The sequence below is a fragment of the Ursus maritimus genome, unplaced genomic scaffold, assembly GCF_017311325.1.
Source record: "Ursus maritimus isolate PB19 unplaced genomic scaffold, ASM1731132v1 scaffold_23, whole genome shotgun sequence".
NCBI lineage: Eukaryota > Metazoa > Chordata > Mammalia > Carnivora > Ursidae > Ursus > Ursus maritimus.
The window spans coordinates 35,061,170-35,084,242 of NW_024424786.1; the positions used below are offsets into that span (position 1 = coordinate 35,061,170).

The window sequence follows — 23,073 nt, forward strand, 5'->3', positions numbered from 1 at the left end:
TTTTTTGTAAAAGTACCACGGATGATTCTTTTTTTTTTTTTTAAGATTTTATTTATTTATTTATTTGACAAAGAGACAGCCAGCAAGAGAGGGAACACAAGCAGGGGGAGTGGGAGAGGAAAAAGCAGGAGCCTGATGTGGGGCTCGATCCCAGAATGCTGGGATCACACCCGAAGGCAGATGCCTAACGACTCAGCCACCCAGGCGCCCCGAGATCTGGTTTTTCACTTTGGGTAAACAAAGCGATGAAAACAATTTTAAGAGGCTTTGCCACCTTTTAAGATGATTCAATCATCTCACTGCAAAAAATAAAATAAGATGAATGTTATGGGCCCGAACTAAGAGAAAAGTTAGTGCACAGGAGTCCCTCCTTTCAATTTCTTTTGATTAAGAAAAAGTGCCTATTGTAGGGAAGTAAACAAGAGATATGATATGGATTTAACCGCACACAGTGCCTAGTATATAACATAGGAAGCAGTTTCTCTCCAAACACGACAGTAAGACATTAAAACTGAAAGCCGTTTTATTTATCAGTGGTGTCAGTACTCAAAGTATTCCAGTTAAAATCTACTTCCTCTTGAAAAAGAGAAGTACACCAAAGAGAGATGCAGAGAGCTTCGGAGGGCCTCAGGATTCCTGACAGTGAGGATAATGCATGGGTCATGGGAAAGTGAGTCACAAGGAAACGAGGGAGGCGTGAAAAGGCCCAGGGACGAGGGCCGTCGCAGGAGTGAAAACGGGAGAAATCTGAGAAAACCGGTGGTGGAATGAATGTGCATGTGGTAGACGAATCTGCAGAGGCACGAGTGGCAGGACCCAGACCTAAATCCAAGAACCTGATCAAGAAAGACAGTAAGACTAGAAATCTAAAACCTCAGACTACGAGCCTAGCCATGCAGCAACTAGAAGTTGCTTTCTCTATATGCCCACTGAGCTGAGGAGCAGTAACGACAAAATACTCCTTCCCCTCCTGGATTAAGTTCTGTGGGGCATCTGCGGACACTGTGGGTTCAGCTGAGATTACAGCGGGAAGAGTTTCACGAAGCAGGGTTGACAATAGGTCTTGTCATCCTGCTCCCTGAAGATGCCCTTTGACAGCTGTGTCAGGCAGAAAGCGCAGACGAAGTGCTCGGGATGGAACTTGTGGCCCATGGCACTGATGCAGCGGCCGGTGATGGGCTGCTCGCACCCGTGGCACAGTGTTCCCCGGCGCTGGTGGTAATGGAGCTCACAGTACGGACGTCCGTCCAGTTCAAAGAAGGAGCCGGAGGAAAAACTGCTGAAGCAGTCCTGGGGGATAGAGCAAAGGGAAAGGAAAGGATGTCAAGAATTAGAACATCAGCAAAGTAAAACTTGCAGCCTTGAAATTCCGGCCAGTTACCTGACCAGTGGAGGCGAGAATATCACCCACTTGCAAAAGAGATGAGCAAATGCCCATACTGGGTGCTGTGTTTTGGGCCTCCTTTTATTGGGCCCACATCAATCCCTCACCCCAAGCTGTGAACCCTCTTCCCAGCTGCTGTGCTGCCCCTCAGAAAGGAAGACCCTGGACTTTCCCGATGTCCAAAAGAGAAGCGAGTGTACAGACCCCACACACAAAGCATTCCGGGTGCCAGACGGTGTCCATAGCTGAAAGGTAGTTTTCCAACACTGGGCGGTTGCAGCCGCCACACTTGGGCGAGAACATGGCTAAGAAATCCTTCCGGCAGTATGGCTTCTTGTCCTTCTCGTGAAAGCCTGCAGAGGTAAAAGCAACAGTTCACGGTGAGGGGTGACACCTTCCAGCACGTTAGGCTGAGAAGAGGCCAATGATTTCAACTCTCCCAAACTCAGTGTCTTCATATTCAGTACGGACCTCAGCAGCTCATCATAGGAAATACATGAGAAACAAACAAACAAATACAGGAGTTAATGCGGGGCAGGTGTGTTAGTGCTGGGCCCGGCTCGTACCCAGCACTTAGTATCAGGGTCTAGTCCTGTTCGACACCTCTGTGCTAAGTACCGCCTGGCCCGCACAGCTTTGCCCCAGGCTTCGGCGTGGCTAATCCTACCTTATGATTCAGAAAGCGGTTCAAATATCACCTTATCAGAGGCGCCTCTTAGAGCCCGTATCTATCACCTCGTCTTTTTTTAAATCATCTTTCTAGCATTTACCACGATCTGAAACCATCTTTGTGGTCTGTCTTCCCACACAGGAGCAACAGCCTTGAAACTAGATATTGTTGGTCTTGTCACGTTGTACTCTCGTACCTAAAACAGCACCTGGAGAAGAGGGCTTAATCTTTAAAAAGAAAGGGCTATGAAATAATTTCCAAATGGATACAAGACTCTAAATGTAACAATTCAAACCATACAGAGACTTGAATCAAAAATGAATGGGTTCCTCTTTAACCTGAGAATGAGAAAACCGTGGTAAACATGGCTCAAATTTCAAAATCAAGCTAAAAATCAATAAATTCAGCTCCATTAAAAATATAGATGAATGACTTCTGCATGACCGAAAGCACCGTAAGCAAAGCCAAGACAAGGGACAAACCGAAGAAAATATTTGCCACTTTTATCTCAGAAAAATAGGGGGTGGGCTGACAAAGCAAATAAGTTCAACATCGTAAGGAAGGAGCCAGCCAAATCAAGAATAGGGACCATTTTACAGGACATAGGTTCCAGTTTCTTAACAAATTAATGATGTTAAAAAAATTGGAAAGAGAGAATTGTTACAGGATTTTTAAATTTTGAGAGGTAAAATGGTGAAATGCAAGGCATACACTTTGCCTGGATCCAACTGATTCAGACAAACCAAGCAAATGACGTGTTTTAGAAATCTGAGAAGTTTAGATGTGGGTTTTATATGATAATGAGGAATTAATAACTTTATTAGGTGTGAAGGTAGTTATGTTAAAAAAAAAAGTCCTGATCAATCAGTTAAAGATGATCCATGTTGAAGTATTTAATTGTGACCTAAGAGTTGTATGATTTGCTTTTAAATATTCCAGCAAGAAAAGGGGGTAGAAAAGTGGGTGGAAGTTAGAGGAAATTAGTTTGGTAAAACACAGATACTTGGTGAAGCCAGGCAGGAAGCAATTTCCATAATAAAAAAAATTAATCCATTTGTTACTGTGTAAGGGCTTTCTCTTAAATACTGTAATACTGGATATTTTAACAGTTGGACTAATGTTAGAAAAGCCCCTGGCTTGAGTCTTACACATCCTCTACCCGGTTAAGAAGGATGAGAAACCCAAGGTGATTACTTTTTTAAACCCTCTAAAATAAGTCGTCCTGGGGCACCTGGGTGGCTCAGTTGGTTAAGAGTCTGCCTTCCTGGATCAGGTCATGATTCCAGGGTCCTGGGATGGAGCCCTGCGTGGGGCTCTCTGCTCAGCGGGGAGTCTGCTTCTCCCTCTGCCTCTCCCCCCGCTAGTGCTCTCTCTTGCTCACTCTCTCTCTCAAATAAATAAAAGATGAAATACTTTTAGTCATAATATGTTCAACATGAGCAAATCATGAAACTCAAAAGAAAAAAGTAAAGTTCTAATTTTTGCTAATTAGAAGGTTTAATTTCTAATTTTATCTAAGTAGTAAAAACAGCGTTAAATCAGTCTACATATTACTGGATTTTATATTACTTATTTATATATTCCCGGTGATAAAGTTAAATGTTACTATTCTTTTGGAAAATCATTTGGTAATGTGTATCAAGAATTTAAAAAAAAAAAAAGATGTAGATATCTTTCTCCTGGGAATTAATCCATACAAATAATTGAAAGAAAATGTTATGTTTAAAGATATTCACTGCAGAGCTACAAACACACAAGAAGTAATCTAAATATACTGTTACAAACACAGTTGCTTACAATATTTGGAACTGTAAATAAAGCTTCAATGAACATCTTTGAGCACATATTTTTTTATAATTTGTTTACAAAAAGCCCTAATGGAATAATGGGCATTATTAAAATTATTATTATAAAATTATGAAGCCACATGAGGAAATGCTTAAGTGATAAAAAGGAATTTTAGGTATGCTTAACTAAGGTATGTGTAAATATTAACAAATGTAGAAAAATATTATTAGGGAAATTTTTTTTATGTTCCATTAGGTTAACAACGGTAACAGGTTATAAGTGAAAATTTCTGCTAGGTTTTTTTTTTATCATCTTTACATTTTAAAAAAGAAACATATAATAAATCAATTCATCTTTAAGCACCTATTTAAGTAATATGTGCCCTCTGCTCTGAAAATCACTTCTCCAAGATTCCCAGACAGTCTGGTCCTTCACATCACTGAGGGGCCTGCTTAAGAGAACAGACCGAACCACCCTATCTCAAATAGCACCTTATCCATCACCCCATCTCCTAACATGTAGAGTAACTTGTAAGTGAGTTATAAGCATAGAGTAAGTTAGTTAATGAGTTGGCTAGTTTTGATTTTACCTGTCTCTCTCACTAGAACATATGCACCATGAGGGCGGGAACTTTATTTTTTGTCACTGTATCCCTAGAACCTAGAACGGTACCTGGCACATTAGATAGTAGTTGCTCAATAAACATTTACTGAATGAGCAGACATGTGAACAATACTACAGTTGCACGATTGAGACCATCGGCTCCAGAAGTACACTGTAGTTTAGAGTATCTCCAGAACTAACTAGAATATATGTAAACAGGTGAACTCTTCTGTAAGGAACTCTCCCTAGCATTTATCAGGAGTGCCTGTCTAGCATGAAGATTACTATTAGTAATCCCATTTATGCAGCACTGGCTTTAACCGGTTCCAACTGAGGGCTCTACCTGCGGTACTAAATTGAAATTGAATTCTGCACGCCAACGTTCCCATCTTACACATGAGGAAAGGGAGGCTCACAGAAATTACAAATAACGAACTAGTCAGCAAGGGACCTGATGTTCAACTCTAGGCCTAACCTCAAAGCCTAACATCAATGTCATGTCTCTAATTTAAATGCATCCTGGTAGTGACCTCTCTGTGGGGACTGATAGCATCAGCTGAGCCCAAATATCATAGCCCAAAAGCTTTGTAAATATGAGAGCTCTATCCGTACCCCCACTAAAGGAGCATGTAAGCAAAGGGTGCACAGTGGATTGAAAAGCAGCCCACCTACGAAACATTACTTCTAGGAACCCATTTTGACAGTAGCAGCCAGATCCAAAAAGGCAATAGAAGCAGCCAGGGTTGGGACCCAAATCATACAACTACAGGTTTTCTGTTCTCTCTGGGCATTTTTTTTTATAATCCCTTGCTTTGCTCAACTATGCTGTCTTTGAAGACCAGACAACCGAATAGACTTCTGAGGCCTACAGATCCAAGAATCTAAACTAATTTTATAAGCTGTCCTGTGTTCTTCTAAAGCCCCTAGACACAGAAGAACTCTTTACTTTTTTTACTTTATCAAACAATGTCTAGAGTCTGATCGAGTACAAAAGAATGCAGGAAGGCCTACCATTTAAGAAAAACAAACCAGCACCCACAACCATCCTCCTTGCTTTTGTGTGGCACGATATTTCTCAAACTGAACATGCATCCAAACTGAACTCTCATCCTGGAGAGCCTGTCAATATGCAGATTGCTTGGCCCTACCCCCAGAGTTTCTGATTCAGCAGGTCTGGGGTGGGGCCCAAGACTTTACATGTATGCTCCAGAAAGCAAGTGACATAAAACTGAACTTGCCCATAAGTAGGTGTTACTTGAGAAAATTGTAAGACATGCCCACTGACCTAGGAATGACCCTCATCTAGGCATTTTCAGGGTAGCTGGCCTCCAGAATGACACAGCAGGGAAGGAACAGCCTCTGTTTCAGCTAGGGTGAGTCTCAGGAGAGGAATCAAAAGCAATCAGCCAAACTTGCTGTGATGACCCTGCACTTAGTGATCCAATAAACTGAGAAAGTTTCAGCAGTTACTTTCCTGGAGGCTCTCTCTGGGGCCAATTACCTCTGGAGAACGGATGAGAAACACTAACAATTAAAAGTGCCACGGAGAGAGAGGGGGGTGTTTATACTCTGGTGAGGCTCCTAGCCACCGGGGAAATTAGGGAGCACCTGCACGGCCTGGATAATGAACAACTGCAAAAGAAAGACACAGGCACCGAGGACCTGGTCCCTTTGGGAGGATGCTAAGGCCTGAAATGCTTAGAAACTTGAGCCTTAAAGAGGAATTCTCTGAACTGAAACAAAAATGCAGATGAATTTAATTTCCTAGAAGGCTCAGTGGTTAAGCTGTCATTATAGAAACTCTGTGTGTGACTATGTGACTTGGGGTGAGGCCAGATGCCACCCAATTAACGGACCAACCATATGGCAGGAGACCCATTTACAGAAAGCAAACGACAAAAACAAAAAAATAATTTAGGAGGAGCTTTCTGATTAATAAATGGCCTTCTTTCGTCAGGTGTCTCAATAAATGTTTTAAGCGTGGCCTGATGAGGACGTAAAGTCATAAAAGACTTGTCTGCTTAGAGGGGGTCGAAGTCAAGAACAATGTATTAGCTACCTTCATGGTACTTCCTGGTCATCTTATGGATAGGATACTTTTCTTTTGTACCTAACTTATGTCTCTTCTTGAAATATGCCCGTATTCTATTGCTCTGCTCTCCCACAACTTCCTCATCACAGTCGTCTGTGGGCAGTATTCACCTGCCGACTGTTCGACTCAACTAACTCTCACACTTCTATGGCGACCAGTATAATATAAATTTACCATGACACCCTTCAATATGATTTAGATTAAATCTCAATAAAAAATCCTGCTTAACTAAAGCACAATCTAGAAATGAAATACCTAATGATTTGTGAAAAGCATTGAACAAGCTTCAGTGAACAAGCAAATTACTACAAAGCACTTTGCTAGCGGATTATGTCAGTGCTACTGTATCTGGGTCTATTGTCAAATAAAGTGGACCATGGTGGTGCCAAGAAAGTAAAAGGATCCAACAGCAGAAGAAGAACTGAGTCTCTGTCAGGGAGCAGTTGTGATGATGTAGAAACAACACGGAACTTGCAGAAAGGGGACCTGAGTTTCAGTTCTAACTCTTTGACTTTCTGGCTGTATAACTTTAAGAAAAATATGTTATCTCCCTGAGGCTCAGTGTTTCCATCTATAACTAGGTAAAATGTGGGACAAAAATACCCTCACAAGACTGTGGTGGGGATTAAATGAATAATCGTTAGGAATATACATAATAACGTGCCTGACATTTAGGTGAGTCTCTGCGCTGATGAAGGACACGATACATGGGATTATTTTCACTCCCTCTTGAAATACCACCAACACGATCGTTAAAGAATTATTTAAAATAGAAACACCCAGGAGGAATAAGAGAAAAGGAGGGGATGCCACAGATGAGATATCAATAAAATTTTCTGAAATTTTAAGTAGGTATAAGAGTGGCAACTAGCTTGGCAAACAAGAAAACTGAAGCCTGCATTTCTCTAGCGGGGAGGGGCCAAGACAATTCAAGTTGGGGTTTTCCATAGCATCAGAGGGGCTCAGAGAGGGAATGTACAACATAGTCTTCAAGGCTGGAAACAGATTGGCTGAAAGTCTGAAGAGCAGTGATTAATTCTGGAAATATCAAACCAGAGAGTCTCAGGCCCTAAAAGACCTAACAAATTAATAGTCAGGCGTCTCCCAGCGAAATGGCCAGAACATGCTACCTGAATACCACACAGTTGAGTCTACCAGTCGACAAGTTCTTATACCCACAGAGCTTCCAATTCACATTTTAGTGTCCCATTCTTACATAGGAAACGGGCAACCAAAGATCAGCAGCATTTGGCCGAGACCAGCGTAACAAGGTGTAAGGCACAAGATGTAACAGACGTCGAATTTCAAATTGAGCTTTAAGACATCCCTCAAGGTAGGTAGCCAAGGACTGTTTACGTGATTCTTGAACTCCTCACTCACTGTGAGGATATAAAATGGGAAGGAGGAAGGGAAATCGAGAGGGGGGTTCTTTGAAGAAACCCATGGGTACTCTACCACCATCGCACAACCAAGAGGGACGAGGCATGGAACGGTTCCAGCTAACCTCAAGTCCAGAGAGGGACTTCGAAAGGGCCACTCAGAGAGCTGCATACATGTCCTGAGCCATCAGTGGGATACAGCTGATGGTATTTGACTCACTCCTGGAAAAAGTCCACGAGTGAGTCTGACTGAATAGGAAGACCCAGTTGTTAACTGACTACAATCCCACTGAGCGTAAGAAAAAGGTGCCAGTTTTCTCATAAACTGTGAGTTTATGTGTGAAAGAGATATCTGGGACCACGGTAATCATTTCTAAGAGATCATCAGGAGGGAACAATGAAAACCCTGCAAAACTAATCTGTGTGGAATGGGTCCTTAAATGGGCCAAGCAGAAAACAGCCAGCTAAGACAAGTGAAGGGTAAGCAAGAGTTTGAAGTTGGACCTGTATGAAATCCACAAAAGCATCTGAGAAAAAAAAATAAAATAAAAAATATAAAATATAAAAAATATATAAAAATAAAATAAAATAAAAAATAAAAGTTAGTTAAATATCTGCCAGGTCCAGAGAGCATGAAGCAAATTTATGACGGTGCTAGGCAAGTTAGGACTTTCCTGCTTTCCAGGCTCATCTTCCTCCCCACCCCCGTTTCAACCCTGAAGGGGTCAGATATCAAGATTAGCAACAGGGGTGAGGGTGGTGGATGGTAAAGGCCTCAAAGGACAGATGAAGGGCCATAACACCCTTCCCTGGCCTCCAGCAGCTTAAAGGCCCAACCAGGGGAAAGTAGCGGTCACTTTATTATTTATTTATTTATTTATTTATTTATTTGCGGTGACTTTAAGTAAGTTGGATCCTTTAGCTATTACACAGATGGAATTACCCAAGGACTTAGTTTTGTGTTTTGTGTCTGAAACTGATTTTCTATTTAGAACTGTTTTATTAAGAGTCTTTAGAAAAGACGTGGGAGTGCCCAAGTTTTTATTTAGAAAAGAGGTGAATAGTTTCCCCACTGAGTTAATTCAAAAAGGACAGGAAAAAAAACAAACAAAATAAAGGAGCTTTCTGATTCCAAGCATGAGTCATACTTGTTCCAAACAAACACAAAAAGAAGTCAGAAAAAAAAAATCAAGGTAATTCAAAAGAAAGAAGGAAAAAGAAACTTGCAAAGAGAGAAAAACCGATCACACAGAAAGGATCAGGAATAAGAACAAAATCTTAGGGGCGCCTGGGTGGCTCGGTCGATTACGCGTCCACCTTCGGTTCAGGTCATGATCCCAGGGTCCTGGGATCGAGCCCCGCATCAAGCCCCACATCAGGCTCCTTGGTCAGCCGGGAGCCTGCTTCTCCCTCTGCCTGCCGTTCCCCTTGCTTGTGCTTGTGCTCTCTCCCTCCCTCTCTCTCTCTCTCTGTCAAATAAATAAATAAAATCTAAAAAAAGAAAAGAAAAGAAAGAACAAAATCTTAACTTCTCACCCATAGAAGCTGGAAGACAGTGAGACAATGTCTTCAGAATTACAGAGGAAAACAGTTTCGCCTAGAATTCTACGCCCAGGCAATGTAAGGTAGACAAGAGAATTACAGTATTTTCAGATATTTCAAGGTCTCAAAAGTTTTACCTCCTATTCATTCTTTCCTAGGAGCTGCTCCACCGAAATAAAGGTAGTAACATGTATTAAAAGGGAATCCAGGAAACAGAGGATCCAAAGAAAAAAGCAGTCAAGCAGTAAAAGGAATTCCCAAGAGAATGGCCGGAATAACTGCTTCACGGCAAGGCCTGAGGAGAAACCGTGTCAGGCGGGGGCGGGAGAATGGAAGTCTCCTGGACGGACGTCTCCAAGACAAAACACATGGAACTGACCTACTACCAGATGCGGCCGACCATTCTGAGAATGCTTTCCCAGTTCTGTCACATAAATTACAGCTAGGTACAATGAAAATTAAGCTTGTGAAAAAAGAAACCTAAATACTAACTTCAGGAAAAAGTTTATATGAAAAGGATGCCATGATAGTCATACCGATTTTTTCTGTCTCCATGCGCTGGTCACTGTTCTAAACACTATCCTGCCACCATCTCTTAAAATGCCCATAGTTACCCTGTAAGGTAAGATTATGGGGTAGGAATTACAACGAGGCCCATTTCACCAATGAGGAAAGCAAGGTATGGAGGCATTAAATGACTTGAATGATATCATACAGCTAATAAATACCGCAGCACAGATTGGAACCATGTAGTCTAAACTAAAATCTGTGTTCTGTTGTAACCGTGGTTTGCTACAAGGCTCAACAGTGAACAGTCTTTTCACGGTTGTCAATCTGTGCACATTGAATACTGGTCTGATCTACAATTATGACCTGATTATATACATTGAGAGAATGGGGGGAGAGGAAGTATGTTGGGGTAAGGTGGGGTAGGAAATCCTCATCTTCCCTGGTAGAAAGTTAATACATAATGGTTAAAATTAGAAGGAAAAAAAATCAACCTATAGTAATAGAAGTATACTCCTTAAAATATACAAGTAAATAACAGAAGAAAAAGCTGAAAAAATTTGGAGAGGATAACTGGATTTGGGGGTAGAGAAAGGAAAAGCCAGGGACTGATCCTTTTCACTATTACCGTTAACATAATATTTGAGCTTTTAAACTATGCATTCGCATTTCTTTAAGAAACTAAGTTAAACAAAATTTGTAAATATTGGGAAAAGGTAAGGAGGGTTGGCATCTAGTACTCAAATGGGCCCTTGGACACTAGCGGCAGGAACCAGGACTACCGCGGCAGACCACGGAAAAGCTGGGGCTGGTCTTCTCATAACTATCCGGGCGTACCTTCTGCACCAAACACCTCTCCACAGTGAAAGCAGAAGAAGTGCTCTGGGTGCCAGGTTTGGTTCATTGCCGTCAGCACTTTCTGGAAAAGGAACACATGGAGCGATATTAGAAAGCCTCAGAGCTATAAACCAGGACCGCGGTGCGGAAGCAGGAGAAAGGGGCTGACTTACGTCCAGGATGGGAGCCGCGCAGTAAGCACAGCGTGGGGAAAAGAGGTGGTGGTAGTCCTTGGGGCAGTAGGCCAGGCCACTCCTCTCAAAGAAGGGACTGGAGCCGATCTCCTCTTTGCAGTGAGTGCACACAAAGTGCTCCGGATGCCACGCTTGCCCGAGAGCATGGATCACCTGGGGAGGAAATGAAGCATGGCAGGCGACGGCAGCTGGAGGCTGGAGCGCCTACAGGTCGCACAATTCTGGACAGCACTTTTCACATGGTATTCCACACAAACGGCGCCCCCTGGGGTTACACAACATGGAGGCCTAGACCCAGGTTCCACCTCTGTGGTCTGTTGTCCATGCTTTATGGAGAGTAAAAGGGTGCCCAGTTTCCTGACTGATCGTGCTGATAAAAGTCTGTAAATGTTCGTTACCGCGACACGCTCTGGAGGGTGGGGGAATCCAAACCAAGCACAGTAGCAATAGACAGGGATAACTACAGTCTGGCCTGGAAGGGATCCCTGGAAGAGGAAGGGGCCAAATGAGAGTCTTTCTTCCTCTGGTCCGAACACCTCATCTCCTGCCCCACGCTGAGTCAGGTCTCAGCCCTTTATGGTGGTTTTGGTGACGGATGATGCAGAGCCCGAGTCTGTGGCCATGATGTGGAGCTGAGTCAGCTGAAAGTGACCAGCACCGGAAGTACAGAAAAGCAGTTAAGAGTCACACTCGGGAATCAGGCTCTCCCCGCTCAAATCTTCCCTCTACCTCTTTCTAGATTGGACGTGTCAGTTAACATCCCAGAGCCTTTGGTTCCCTCCTCTTTAGGAAGGAACAATAATAGAGTCTCCCTTGAAGGGCTGATGTGACCATTAAATGAGAGTATTTGTGAAGTGCTTAGCTCAGTGCCTGGAGCACTGTAAGGGATGAGTGATTATTAACTATTATGAAAATGTCTTAGGATAGAAGGCGATAGAGCAATCCTTGGTGGGACAGAGATAGACATACACGCAGACAGCTGGCTACAGGACCAACATCCTGGCCCATCGCACCTTCCCAGCAATCGGTTTCTGACAGGAAGCACAGTGGCCCTTGGGCACTGTGGCAACTCCAAGGTCCTGCAGATCCTGCTCCAAACCCCCCAGCATTGAGTCCAGGGAGGCCTTGGGATCCTGCTTATTTGCTGTGGGTTTCTTGCTGGCATCTGCTTTCACTGCAACCTGGCACGAGGGAAAGAACCATGAAAAAAAATCAGTCTCGTGTATACTTCCCCTCGTGGGCATCCCCTACATGACCCCATAAGCTCACCTCTACTGACTGATGCTTTCTTCTGTACCTACCCTCCGTCCAAGGCAGTGGCAGAGTCCAACATTGTAACACCGATAAAAATGCTACCACCTCCCTTTTATCCTAAATTCCTCAGGCCAGATGAAATAGAAGTAATCTTCTCCATTTGTAAATCTTTTCTGACCATGGGAAATTGAGTGCAGGAAGATGATACCTTTCCTCACTCCTACAATGACCACAGGTCAACAATTAATCAGATCTTCTTTTTACCCATTTATTCTGCAATGTTTATTGAGTACCTATTTTGTGCTGGTCACAGCTCCAGGCTATTGGTATAGTGCAATGTACATGGAGATGGAGGGTGTGCCCTCATGGAGTTTACTTTCTCTGGGTGACAGACAATAAACGATTAAATAAATGTATGATGCAATGTCAGGTAGAGATAAGACTTAAGTTATAAATGAAGACAGAAGTCCCAGAGGGTAGGACAGTGAGAGAGAACTGATTTAGAAGAGGGTGCTCAGAGAAGGCCCTCTAAGGAGGTGGCATTTGCACAGATATCCCATGATGTATTCAGGGGCCCAGAAATACTGATATTGGTGGGAAAACTTTCCAGAGGAGAGGAAGGCCCAGAGGAAGGGAACAGTTTGGTACGTTAGGAGAAGAGTCAGAAAGGTCAGGGCGGAGGGGTGCTGGAGCAGAAAGAGTGAAAGTGTGGCAGGAGAAGACAATGGAGAGAGAGAGGCAAAGATCATGTGGGGCCCTCATGGTAAACTCAGGTTTTATTCCAAGGGTGATGGAGCCTCTGGGGGAGTTCAAGCATGAGAGCAAATGAATCGGATCCATGAGATCCCTGTGGTAGCTGAGTGAGGAATCAGTGTAGGCAAGCAAGAGCGGAATCAGAGACACTAGTCTGGAAGGAGATTATTGTTAACGGTTCAAACCAGAAATAATGACTTGGTCCAGTGTTAGGGGAGAAGGTGATGAGAATCTGTCAGATAAGACTAACTGATGGATTGGATTGATTTGAGCAGGCCCCCCAAAATAGTTATTATAATCCATTCAAAGGAAAAGCCTCGAATTACAAAAAAAATGCTATGCCCAGCTTGTCCTTCATCACTTGATGTCTTGATTCTCTCTCTCTCAACTCCTTTCCGACTGGGCTACCACTGCCACCGACCTAATACTTCCTGATCAGGAAACAGGTGCACTCTGCGGCCTCCACAGCATCAGATTTGCACGCACTAGACAGACTTCAGAGTCTCCCATCTGCTGCCCTCACTTTACCTTTCCAATCTCATCTTTCATTACTCACTAAAAGCCTCCATTGTTTGAGGCCAGCCAGGCTCCCTGCAGTCTCCTGAATGTGATTTGTTACTGTCTGCCCTCAGGCCTCTACGTATCCTATTTTTACTGCCAGGAATAACCTCCCATTATCTCACTAATCCAAAATGCTCATTTCCCTTCAAGAAACTTATCAACTGACAGATTTCCTTCCTCCTCTATTATATAATGTTACTTAATGTTGAAGAGATTAGTGTTCCAAAGGTTACCGTCTGGAAAGCCCAAAAGGGTCATCAATACGAAGTAGGTAAAAACACAATTTTACACATATATATACATATACACACACTTATATCTATCCATATCTCCATCTGCTTGCCTACATATTTCAGAATACTTCTGAACGAATATGTAAGAAACGGCAGAACTGGATGGCTGGGGACAGGGCTGATAGGGAAACAGCTCACTGCCAATTTTTATACTTTTGATTTTTGTACACCATGAATGTATGGCTCATTCAAAAAATAAATGGATATTTTAAAAATGTAAATAAACCATGACACACGCTAAATCAATTAGGAAACACAATTAAAACTCCTAATGTAGATTTTTTCCCAGTATTTTCAGATATACAATACAATGAGGAAATGTACCCAGCTCTATTGTAGGCACTGAAGAAAATTCTTCTGATGTTCATTCATTTGTTCCTCTAATATGTCAGGAATCGTGCAGGCATTGGGAGTCCAAAGGTGAGTCACAAAGATCAGGTTCCTGACCTCCCCAGTCATGCACCTTTATATATACTGCACCTTGCAATTATTTCATAGCCACTCGTGTGTGCATATCGAATCCTCCAATTTAGAGTGGTTGAATTCTCCACCTTAAGAATTCTAGATGATTTCCCTTAATAAATCATTAAGCCCACTTTTCTGATTTCCATCCCCTGCCAGGCCACGTGAGCTCGCCACTCATGCTCTAGAGGCTAGAACGAGGAGGCGGATTTTATCTCAGTACGGGGCTCAGGACTCCTCATCCTCCCTACTTTCAGAGCCACTGTCTGATCTCCCTGGCTCTGCCTCGGTTTGCCCTCCTCTGTCCCACTCAGGCAGGTCTCTCACGGTCCTGCCACATTGCATCCAGCCTTGGATGCCTGTGCCCTCAGGGCTCATGCCAGCTGGAAGGGCCTCTTCTCTCATCTCTGTGTCCAAACCCTTTCTACTCTTCAGAGTCCATCCCACATCCCGCCACCGCCTCTGATAAAGTGTCCACATTCCTAATGTTGGCTGCACATATTTTGATAAACCATCTGTGTTTTAGTCTACAAGTGTTACGTGGGCTTCTTCATTTTACCAAGCTCATTCCACACTCCTTGAGATCAGAGCCTGCATCATATTATCTTTTGTGTCCAGATAACACATAACACAAAGTTGAGTTCATCCGCTGAATTAAATTTAGTCTGGGAAAACTAATGACAACCAAGTGTTCCGAGCTCCGCGGAGACACGCCTGGCAAATGCGCTCACCTGGGTCTGCATGTCACACAGGTGGGCCATGAGCTCATCCAGCTGAGCAGCCGCGGACGTTTTCGGAGGATGTGGTGCTCCCTTTGGCTCTTGGATCTCACTACAGGAGAGAAAAAAATCCTAACACCTCAAAACTCAGATAAATGTTAAGCCACACATAAAATACCAGAAAATGAAGTTTTAACTATTAACCCCTTCGATGTATTTAAAAACAGGTAGTGGACTAAAAATCTGGACAAGGTCTCCCTGCCTTTTGTCTCCATATCTCCGTTCTGGTCATCTCACAAACCATTGTTCTCCAGTACATGAAGAAAAGCACTGGAGGGGTAGCTGGCAGGCCATTTTCCCCCAATGGCCAGGTGCAAAGCAGCCTCTAAAAGGACCTTTAAGGAGACAATGGCCTGATATACATTTTTTAGTTTCAAAGCGTTCTTTTTGAAATTATAAAGTATTACACTTTCTCTCACTGTCAGGCGAAAGATAAAAACTAAGTAAGAAAAAAGAGCAAGCATCAGCAAACTAAGGTCCATGGGCCAAATGTGGCCATGCCCACTCATTTACATACTGCTGCTTTCTTACAGAGTTGGATGGTTCCAACAGAGCCCTTGTGGTCCAAGGTCTAAATATTTACTGTCTGCCCTTTAACAGAAAAAGACCACTGATATAGTTTAGACAATGTACATAATGTTGGTTTCACATCCATATAATAGTGAATAAATTGATGATTAAAATCTGGACCCAAGAAATAGAATACAAAGTCTATTCAAATACAGTGTCAGTGAATTTTTTTAAAAGATTTTATTTGTCAGAGAGAGAAAGAAAGAGAGAGAGAGAGAGCACACAAGCAGGGGGAGCGGCAGGCAGAGGGAGAAGCAGACTCCCCACTGAACGGGGAGCCAGATTCGAGGCTCGATCCCAGGACCCAGGGATCATGACCTGAGCCGAAGGCAGATGCTTATTAACTCACTGAGCCACCCAGGCACCCCAGCCAATTGTTAGCAAATTAACTGTGTACGAGAGCACAGATTAAAAGCTCAATTAATTCTAAAAAGTAAATCATACAGAACATATTCTCCTATTGCTTTAATACAAATTAATCATAAGAAACCTACCCACTTAAGAAAAAATAAAGCACTTCCAAATAATTCTTGTGATGAAGAAAAAATAAACTGAAGTTTTAACCTATTTAGAAATAGCAATGAAAGCACATACACACATACCCTTCAAGTCGAACCAATATATTTTTTTAAGATTTTATTTATTTTTCAGAGAGTGAGTACATGCATGTGTGCACGCATGAGCCAGGGGAGGGTCAGAGAGAGAGGGAGAAGCAGACTTCTCACTGAGCAAGGAGCCGAATGCAAGCCTCCATCCCAGGACCCTGGGATTATGACCTGAGCTGAAGGCAGATGCTTAACCAACTGAGCCACCCAGGCGTCCCACTAATATGTTATTAACAGGAAAAAATACAAGTGGACTCAGGTGCAATATTGAAAAATAAGAGACTAGAAGCAAATAAACAAAACATTCAACTCAAGCATCTCAAAAAAACACAAAACCCTAAAATAATTAAACAGAAGACTAAAAGCATAAATTATTGAAACAGAAAACAAACAGAAACTGAGGTTTTGGGGAGCATTGTGTAAATTTCAAGTACACAGAAAAATATGGAAAATCACCAAATAAGTTCTATAAATATCACAGAAACTCAATACTAAAACCGGACAAAAAGAGCACAGTGTATGTGTGTACGTGTGTGTGCGCGCGTGTGGTGGGGGGAGGTGGGGGGAGGGGAGGGAAGTTTAATAAAAACAGCAGAAATGAGTTTTAAAAACATCCTGGCTAGATAGTGTTATGACAGTCTTTCAAGCGTGGTTCAACATTAGAAAAAAACTATAATTCCTTATATTCAAGAACAGAGAAAAGCTTTATAAACGTATTGATAGGTGTTGAAAAGCACTAGAAAACAAATTCCACCACCATTCCTACTGTTGGAAGACCGAGGAAAAGAAGTTTCATAACCTGATAAAATATAAAATCTATAATGAACCTCATATTTAATGGTCACATTTCTAATTACGAGCTTGGTGCTCAGCAGGGAGTCTGCTTAGGATTCTCTCCCTCTTCCTCTGCTCCTCCCCCACCTCTCTAAAATAAAACAAATAAATAAAATCTTAAAGAGAGAGAGAAGAGAAGGACAAGGATCCTACTATCATTGCTGTGTGCAATTTTATTGCAGACTGCATCGCCGGATGCATTTAAGAATACAAATAAGAGATTGATATATTGGAAAGAAAAAGGCAAAGTAATTCCCATTTCTCTTTTCTCTTTTAAATAGATGGTATGATCACCTACCTGGAAAATATAAGATAAATGACTGGATAATTATTAGAATGTAGAGAAAATACCAGGATGGTTACTAGATACAAGAATAAAATGAGGAGGCACCTGGCTGGCTCAGTGGGTAGAGAACGTGACTCTTTTTTTTTTTTTTTTAAAGAAAGAGCACGCGTGTGGGAACTTGAGCTGGGGGGTTGGGGAGAGCAGGGAGGGGCAGAGGGACAGAGAGAATCTTAAGCAGACTCCACACTCAGCCTGCAGCCCTGCGGTCATGACCCTGAGATCATAACCTGAGCAAAATCAAGAGCCAGACGCTTACTCGACTGAGCCACATAGGCGCCCCAGGGCATGTGACTCTTTTTTTTTTTAAAGATTTTTTTTTTTAAATTTATTTATTCGACAGAGATAGAGACAGCCAGCGAGAGAGGGAACACAAGCAGGGGGAGTGGGAGAGGAAGAAGCAGGCTCATAGCGGAAGAGTCTGATGTGGGGCTCGATCCCAGAATGCCGGGATCACACCCTGAGCCGAAGGCAGACGCTTAACCGCTGTGCCACCCAGGCGCCCCAGGGCATGTGACTCTTGATCCAGGGGTTGTGAGTTCAAGTTCCACACTGGGCATGGAGCCTACTTAATATAAAAAAAATTTAAAAATACAATTAAAAATTAAAAAAGAATAAAATGAAATAATTTAGTATCTTTCCTATAGATCAGTAGTAGCCAATCTGAAAATCCACTGGGAAAAAAGAACATGTTCACAATACCAACAAAAAAAATTATAGATCATTAAAGAATCACTCTAACAAGAAATGCATAAGACTTCAATGAAGAAAAACCCGCTGGCTGACATACAAGACACATATAAATGATGATACGTAACATGATGTCAGTTTCTCTCATTAAACTATAAATTCAATGTAATTCATACAGAAATCCTAATAGAATTATTCAAGTTTATTAATAAGCTGATGCTAAAATTCATGGGCTGGAACACTCAAGATAATCTTGGGGGAATAAAGAGATGAAAAGGGAAGACCTATCCAATAGATGTGCTCTCCTATAAAGTGACAATAAAATTTGTGTGACGTTGGTTAAGAAACAGACAAATAGATCAAAGGAATGGAACAGAGAGAGAGCCCAGAAATAGACTCTTGAACCATGAGAATTTTGCATATGCTAAATGTGGCATTTCAAGTCATCAGAAAGATTATTAGACACAAAATGCATGACAACCTATTTGAAACATAATAAATTTAGGTCTTTAACAAACTCTACAAATGGGTAAGTTTTAAATGAATTAAAGACTAAATACGCTTAAATATAAAAGTACTAAAAGAAAATGAACATTTTTTATAATTTGGGGTAATGAAGACTTTCTTAAGAAAGGCATAAAACTCTGAAGTGAAGGCGAAAAACAAAAAATATCAATAGGGCTAATCTCAAAAACATTAAAACATACATAAATATTTAAAACATAAGTAATAGCCAAATAATAAAAAGTCTACAAATCAAAAAGGCAAGCTAATCGAAACATGGGCTAAGGATTAAAAGAAAAAAAAGCAAGTTTCAGAAAAAAAATTTGAATGTTTATTACTATATAAAAATATGCTCAATCTCAATCTTTAATATGCAAATTAAACAGTGAGACACCAATTTTTACCCATTAGTCAAAAATCTGAAAGACTGATAACATGCAGTGTTGGCAAAAGTCAGGATTATTTTACACATATACATTTACATACATCCTAGGTAGCAAGGTAAATTTATTAAATGCTTTGCAACACAGTATCTATCAACATTTCATATGCATATATCCTTGGATTCAGCAATTTCACTTCCAAGATTCCATCCAAAAAAAAAAAAAAATGGAGATATACAAAGGCATATGTATAAGTATGTTCCTTAAAACATAAAAAGTACGATCTTTATGAATAAATTAAAAAAATAAATGGATATATGGTTAAATAAATTTTAGATACATGCTACGGAATACCATGCAGCTGCTAAAAAGAATGCAGGCACAGATTTCTTTGAACTAAGGAAGACTTTTCTTTTTTTAAGATTTTATTTATTTATAACACAGAGAAAGAGAGAGAGCACAAGTAGAGGTAGCGGCAGGCAGAGGAAGAGGGAGAAGCAGGCTCCTCACTGAGCAAGGAGCCCGATGTGGAACTCGATCCCAGGACCCTGGGATCATCACCTGAGCCGAAGGCAGACACTTATCCAACTGAGCCACCTAGCTGCCCAAACTAAGGAAGACTTCTAAGACACACCGTTCACTTAAAAAAGCAAAGCCCACAACAATATGAAATCTATCCTTCCATTCATGTAAATTTTTAAGCACATATACATAAGTGTGACTTTGTATACGCAAAGGTCTGCAAGGGGACATATCTGACAGCAGTTACTTATAGGGATAGCAATTAGGAGGTAGGAGGATATGTTCGAAGGGAGGTGGTCTAACTTTTTACTCTGTATATTTTTGAATTATTAAAGTTATTTTTACTATTAAAAGGTTAAATATAAAGTTAATGTAGGTATACAAAATTTTAAAACTTCAGAGAAATATAAAGAAAAATTAAAAGCACACATAACCCTCCTTTTGAGAGGCAATTAATTACTCTGGACATGTTGGCTTACACCATTATGCCCTTCTATGATTGTGCCTAATTTTGGAAAATTAGAATGACCCTTTTTTCATGTTGTAAAGTGAACATTTTTCCTTATCTTTATGCATTTTCTTATCCAACTTTATGTTCATAGCTAGCACTTACTGTCCACCCTATGCCAGGCCCTCCATAAAGGGTTTTACACATATTCTCCTTAAATCCTTATTAACAACCTTAAGAGCTAGGTATTCTCACCCCCAGAAGAAAAAACTGGGGCGTAGAGAAGCAAAAAGCTTTGCTCTATATAATACAGCTGGTAAATAACAGTTTGGGACCACAGACTGCAAAACTTACGTTCTCCAGCACCATGCTAAACTATCCTCCAAAATGAGGTTTAAAGTCTATCCAGCTTTCAAATGCAGAATGTACCATAACTTATTAAACCAATCATTTATCATTAGACACTTAGATTGTTTCTGATTTTCACTGTTATAATACAGTAAGTAAATATTTGCACCCACATTTGATTATTTCTATACAGTAAATTTTGAGAAGTGGAATCACTGAATCATATAGGTAACTGACTCTGGAGTAATGTTGTAATCAACATAAACTAAGCTTAGCTAACAACCCACCAAACTGACTCTGACATGGTCTCTCTCTCTCTCTCTCACACACACACACACACACACACACACACACGGAGCCATAAATAAAACCAAATATTGTAAGTCTTCTACTAAATATATTCTCAAAAATGAAAACATAGGTGTACTACTTTACTTATTTTTGTGTATTTACCAACCAGCAAAAAGGCAGAAGGAAAATATCTTCCTCTCTTAAGGAAAAAAGACTGTCTTTTGGGTACCACATGTCTCACTACTGACTTACTTATGTTTAAATATTTAACTATAAGAAAAAAGTAGGAGGAAGTGGATATTTTCCCCTCTGAAGATAAAAGATTTTGTCTTTAAGGTACAACATGGCCTCCTGCCAAGCATATTTTTTTTGTTTGTTTGATCTAGGAACAAAAATGGTCAGGTATGCAAGTGCTTGATTTAGTCCTTGGAGGCTTCCAAGAAAGTGCAGGGGAGCTCCTCACAACACTTTTGGATCATAATACCTTAGTCGTTGCTGCCACAGGCGTGTGTCTTGAAAGTACAAAAAGAAGCAGGACTGTCAGTACATTCTCTGCTCTGTTTCCCAGTATAGAATAAATGTAGCTTCTTATATGGATGGGTCTGTATTATCCTAAAAACCTGTTCATCTCACAGCTGGGGCATCCTTGTGCTTATTCAAAAAAAATTCTTACTGGTTTTTAGCAAGACTCCTAGAGCAATATGGAAAGAGAAATAGATCACTTTTGTGATACCCAAATAGTAACTCAGCCAACAATATAATATTCTAAATAAGAATGGAAAGGCCTTTAAGAGTTGGTGATTACATCACTACAGGAAGTGTTCCTAAAAAGAGAGGAATCTCAAAATCAGAGCTCCTTTGATTTGTCCCCTCACGTCTTGAAGATGGTAGAAGTGCTTTGCTGTGTCATGAACAACAGTGTAATTCACGAGTCAGAGATTTTAATAATATCCAAATGCAACAGATGTGTTTAAAACAACACAGATGCCTCACGTCAGGGGCGTCACCGTGCTGGAGTTTCCCCTTATTCACTCCTCTGCAATGTTTTCATGAATTTTTTCTCCTTATTCTTACCCCAATTATTTTTGTTCATGTGTACATTTCTAAATTATTGTTCATATTGCTACTGATACACAACTACATTAGAAATATTATCACATCACTATACTCGCAACGAGCATTGAACACAGTTTCAAGGTTGAGAGCAACATTCAGTTCATTTAAGCAAGCCAGAGGAAAGGGTGGAACCGAAATGAGGGAATCTCACTTCTGGGTCTCAAGCTCTATCTACACTGCAAGCCTTATCGTCCCTGAGCTACGCCAGCCCAGGGATTTGTATCAGTCTATTACGTACTGACGAGGCCACCTGGATTTCCTATCAATCTCTCCCACAGATCTTCAGGGCAAGTATCACTCTGTACTTGGGGAGGTTTATCAGTCAAGGCCCACTCAGGAAAATGCAAACATACTGGGAGTAAGCAGAAGGAATTTAATCCAGAAATTTGATTACACAGGTGATGGCAGAACTAAAACAGCAAACAGAAGATATTGAGGGAACTCAGAGATTAGCCACAGCAGGTAGCCATTAGGCCAAAAGGAAAAAAAAAAAAAAAAAAAAAAGGAAAGGCAAAGTTACTAAAAGCCAAGGGCCAAGGTGGATAGGCACAAGCTGGAACCACAGCAGATCTATCTTGCTCCAGCTAAAGCCATAAAGAAGGTGGAGCTGCTGACCCGGATGACGACCTATGGAGAGACTGGGGGAGGAATTGTCCTGACTTGCCCTGCCTTTCGCCCTCCAGCTGTCTGCACAGTGCCTCCCATTGGTCGAAGCCAGCAAAAGCCGACTGATCCTGGAACCTGGAAAACCCAACCGACAGGGGTCAGCTCCCCTGGAATACAGAGCAGAGCAAGAAAAGACAAAGAAATGGGTCCGATGGGAAAAAGATCAAAGACTTCCATGTTGGCATGCCATCAATTGATCGCAATGCCAGATATACAGGAAAATCGCTGAAGGGCGTGCTGGTTTTTATGCGCTGGGTGCCTGTGTTCACTGATATTTCTATTGAAGGCTTGGTTTCCTAGTTTTAAAAAATTAATATTTACTGAAATCGTATGTGCGCCAGACACTGTCTTGCTGTTGTTTTGCTTGTTTTGATTTTTTTTTTTTTTTACAAGGGTGGACAGGGTGGTCTAGGTGACATCCCACCAGGCAGTCTCCTGGAACTGGAATAAACTGGCAATTATATTAGTAAACTGGCCTTACCCCCATCGGAGTAGACAGTGTCCTCAGGTGGGAAGTTATAAAAAGACTTCATGATAACACAGGTCCTTCTCTTATTTGGCATCATGTGTGTGCACCACTGGCTGCAATTCTAGAACCAAATAAGGTGTGGTGTGGCACTCTTCACCAAGCATGAGCCTTTGCTATCTTGTTTTC

The 23,073-nt window shown here is 41.4% G+C and overlaps 1 protein-coding gene across 2 annotated transcripts in view; it reads right to left on the bottom strand.

Annotated features, from left to right (window-relative positions):
• Window positions 1-505: 505 nt before the first annotated feature.
• Window positions 506-23,073, bottom strand: part of LPXN (leupaxin) — a gene marked incomplete at its 5' end in the record, with an annotated part of 33,010 nt that continues 10,442 nt past the window's right edge. For both annotated transcript variants that reach the window (XM_008694166.2, XM_040639135.1), the window contains 6 exon segments: window positions 506-1,290; window positions 1,589-1,737; window positions 10,803-10,884; window positions 10,976-11,149; window positions 12,010-12,177; window positions 15,051-15,150. In XM_008694166.2, coding sequence (XP_008692388.2) covers window positions 1,021-1,290; window positions 1,589-1,737; window positions 10,803-10,884; window positions 10,976-11,149; window positions 12,010-12,177; window positions 15,051-15,150 — 943 coding nt within the window.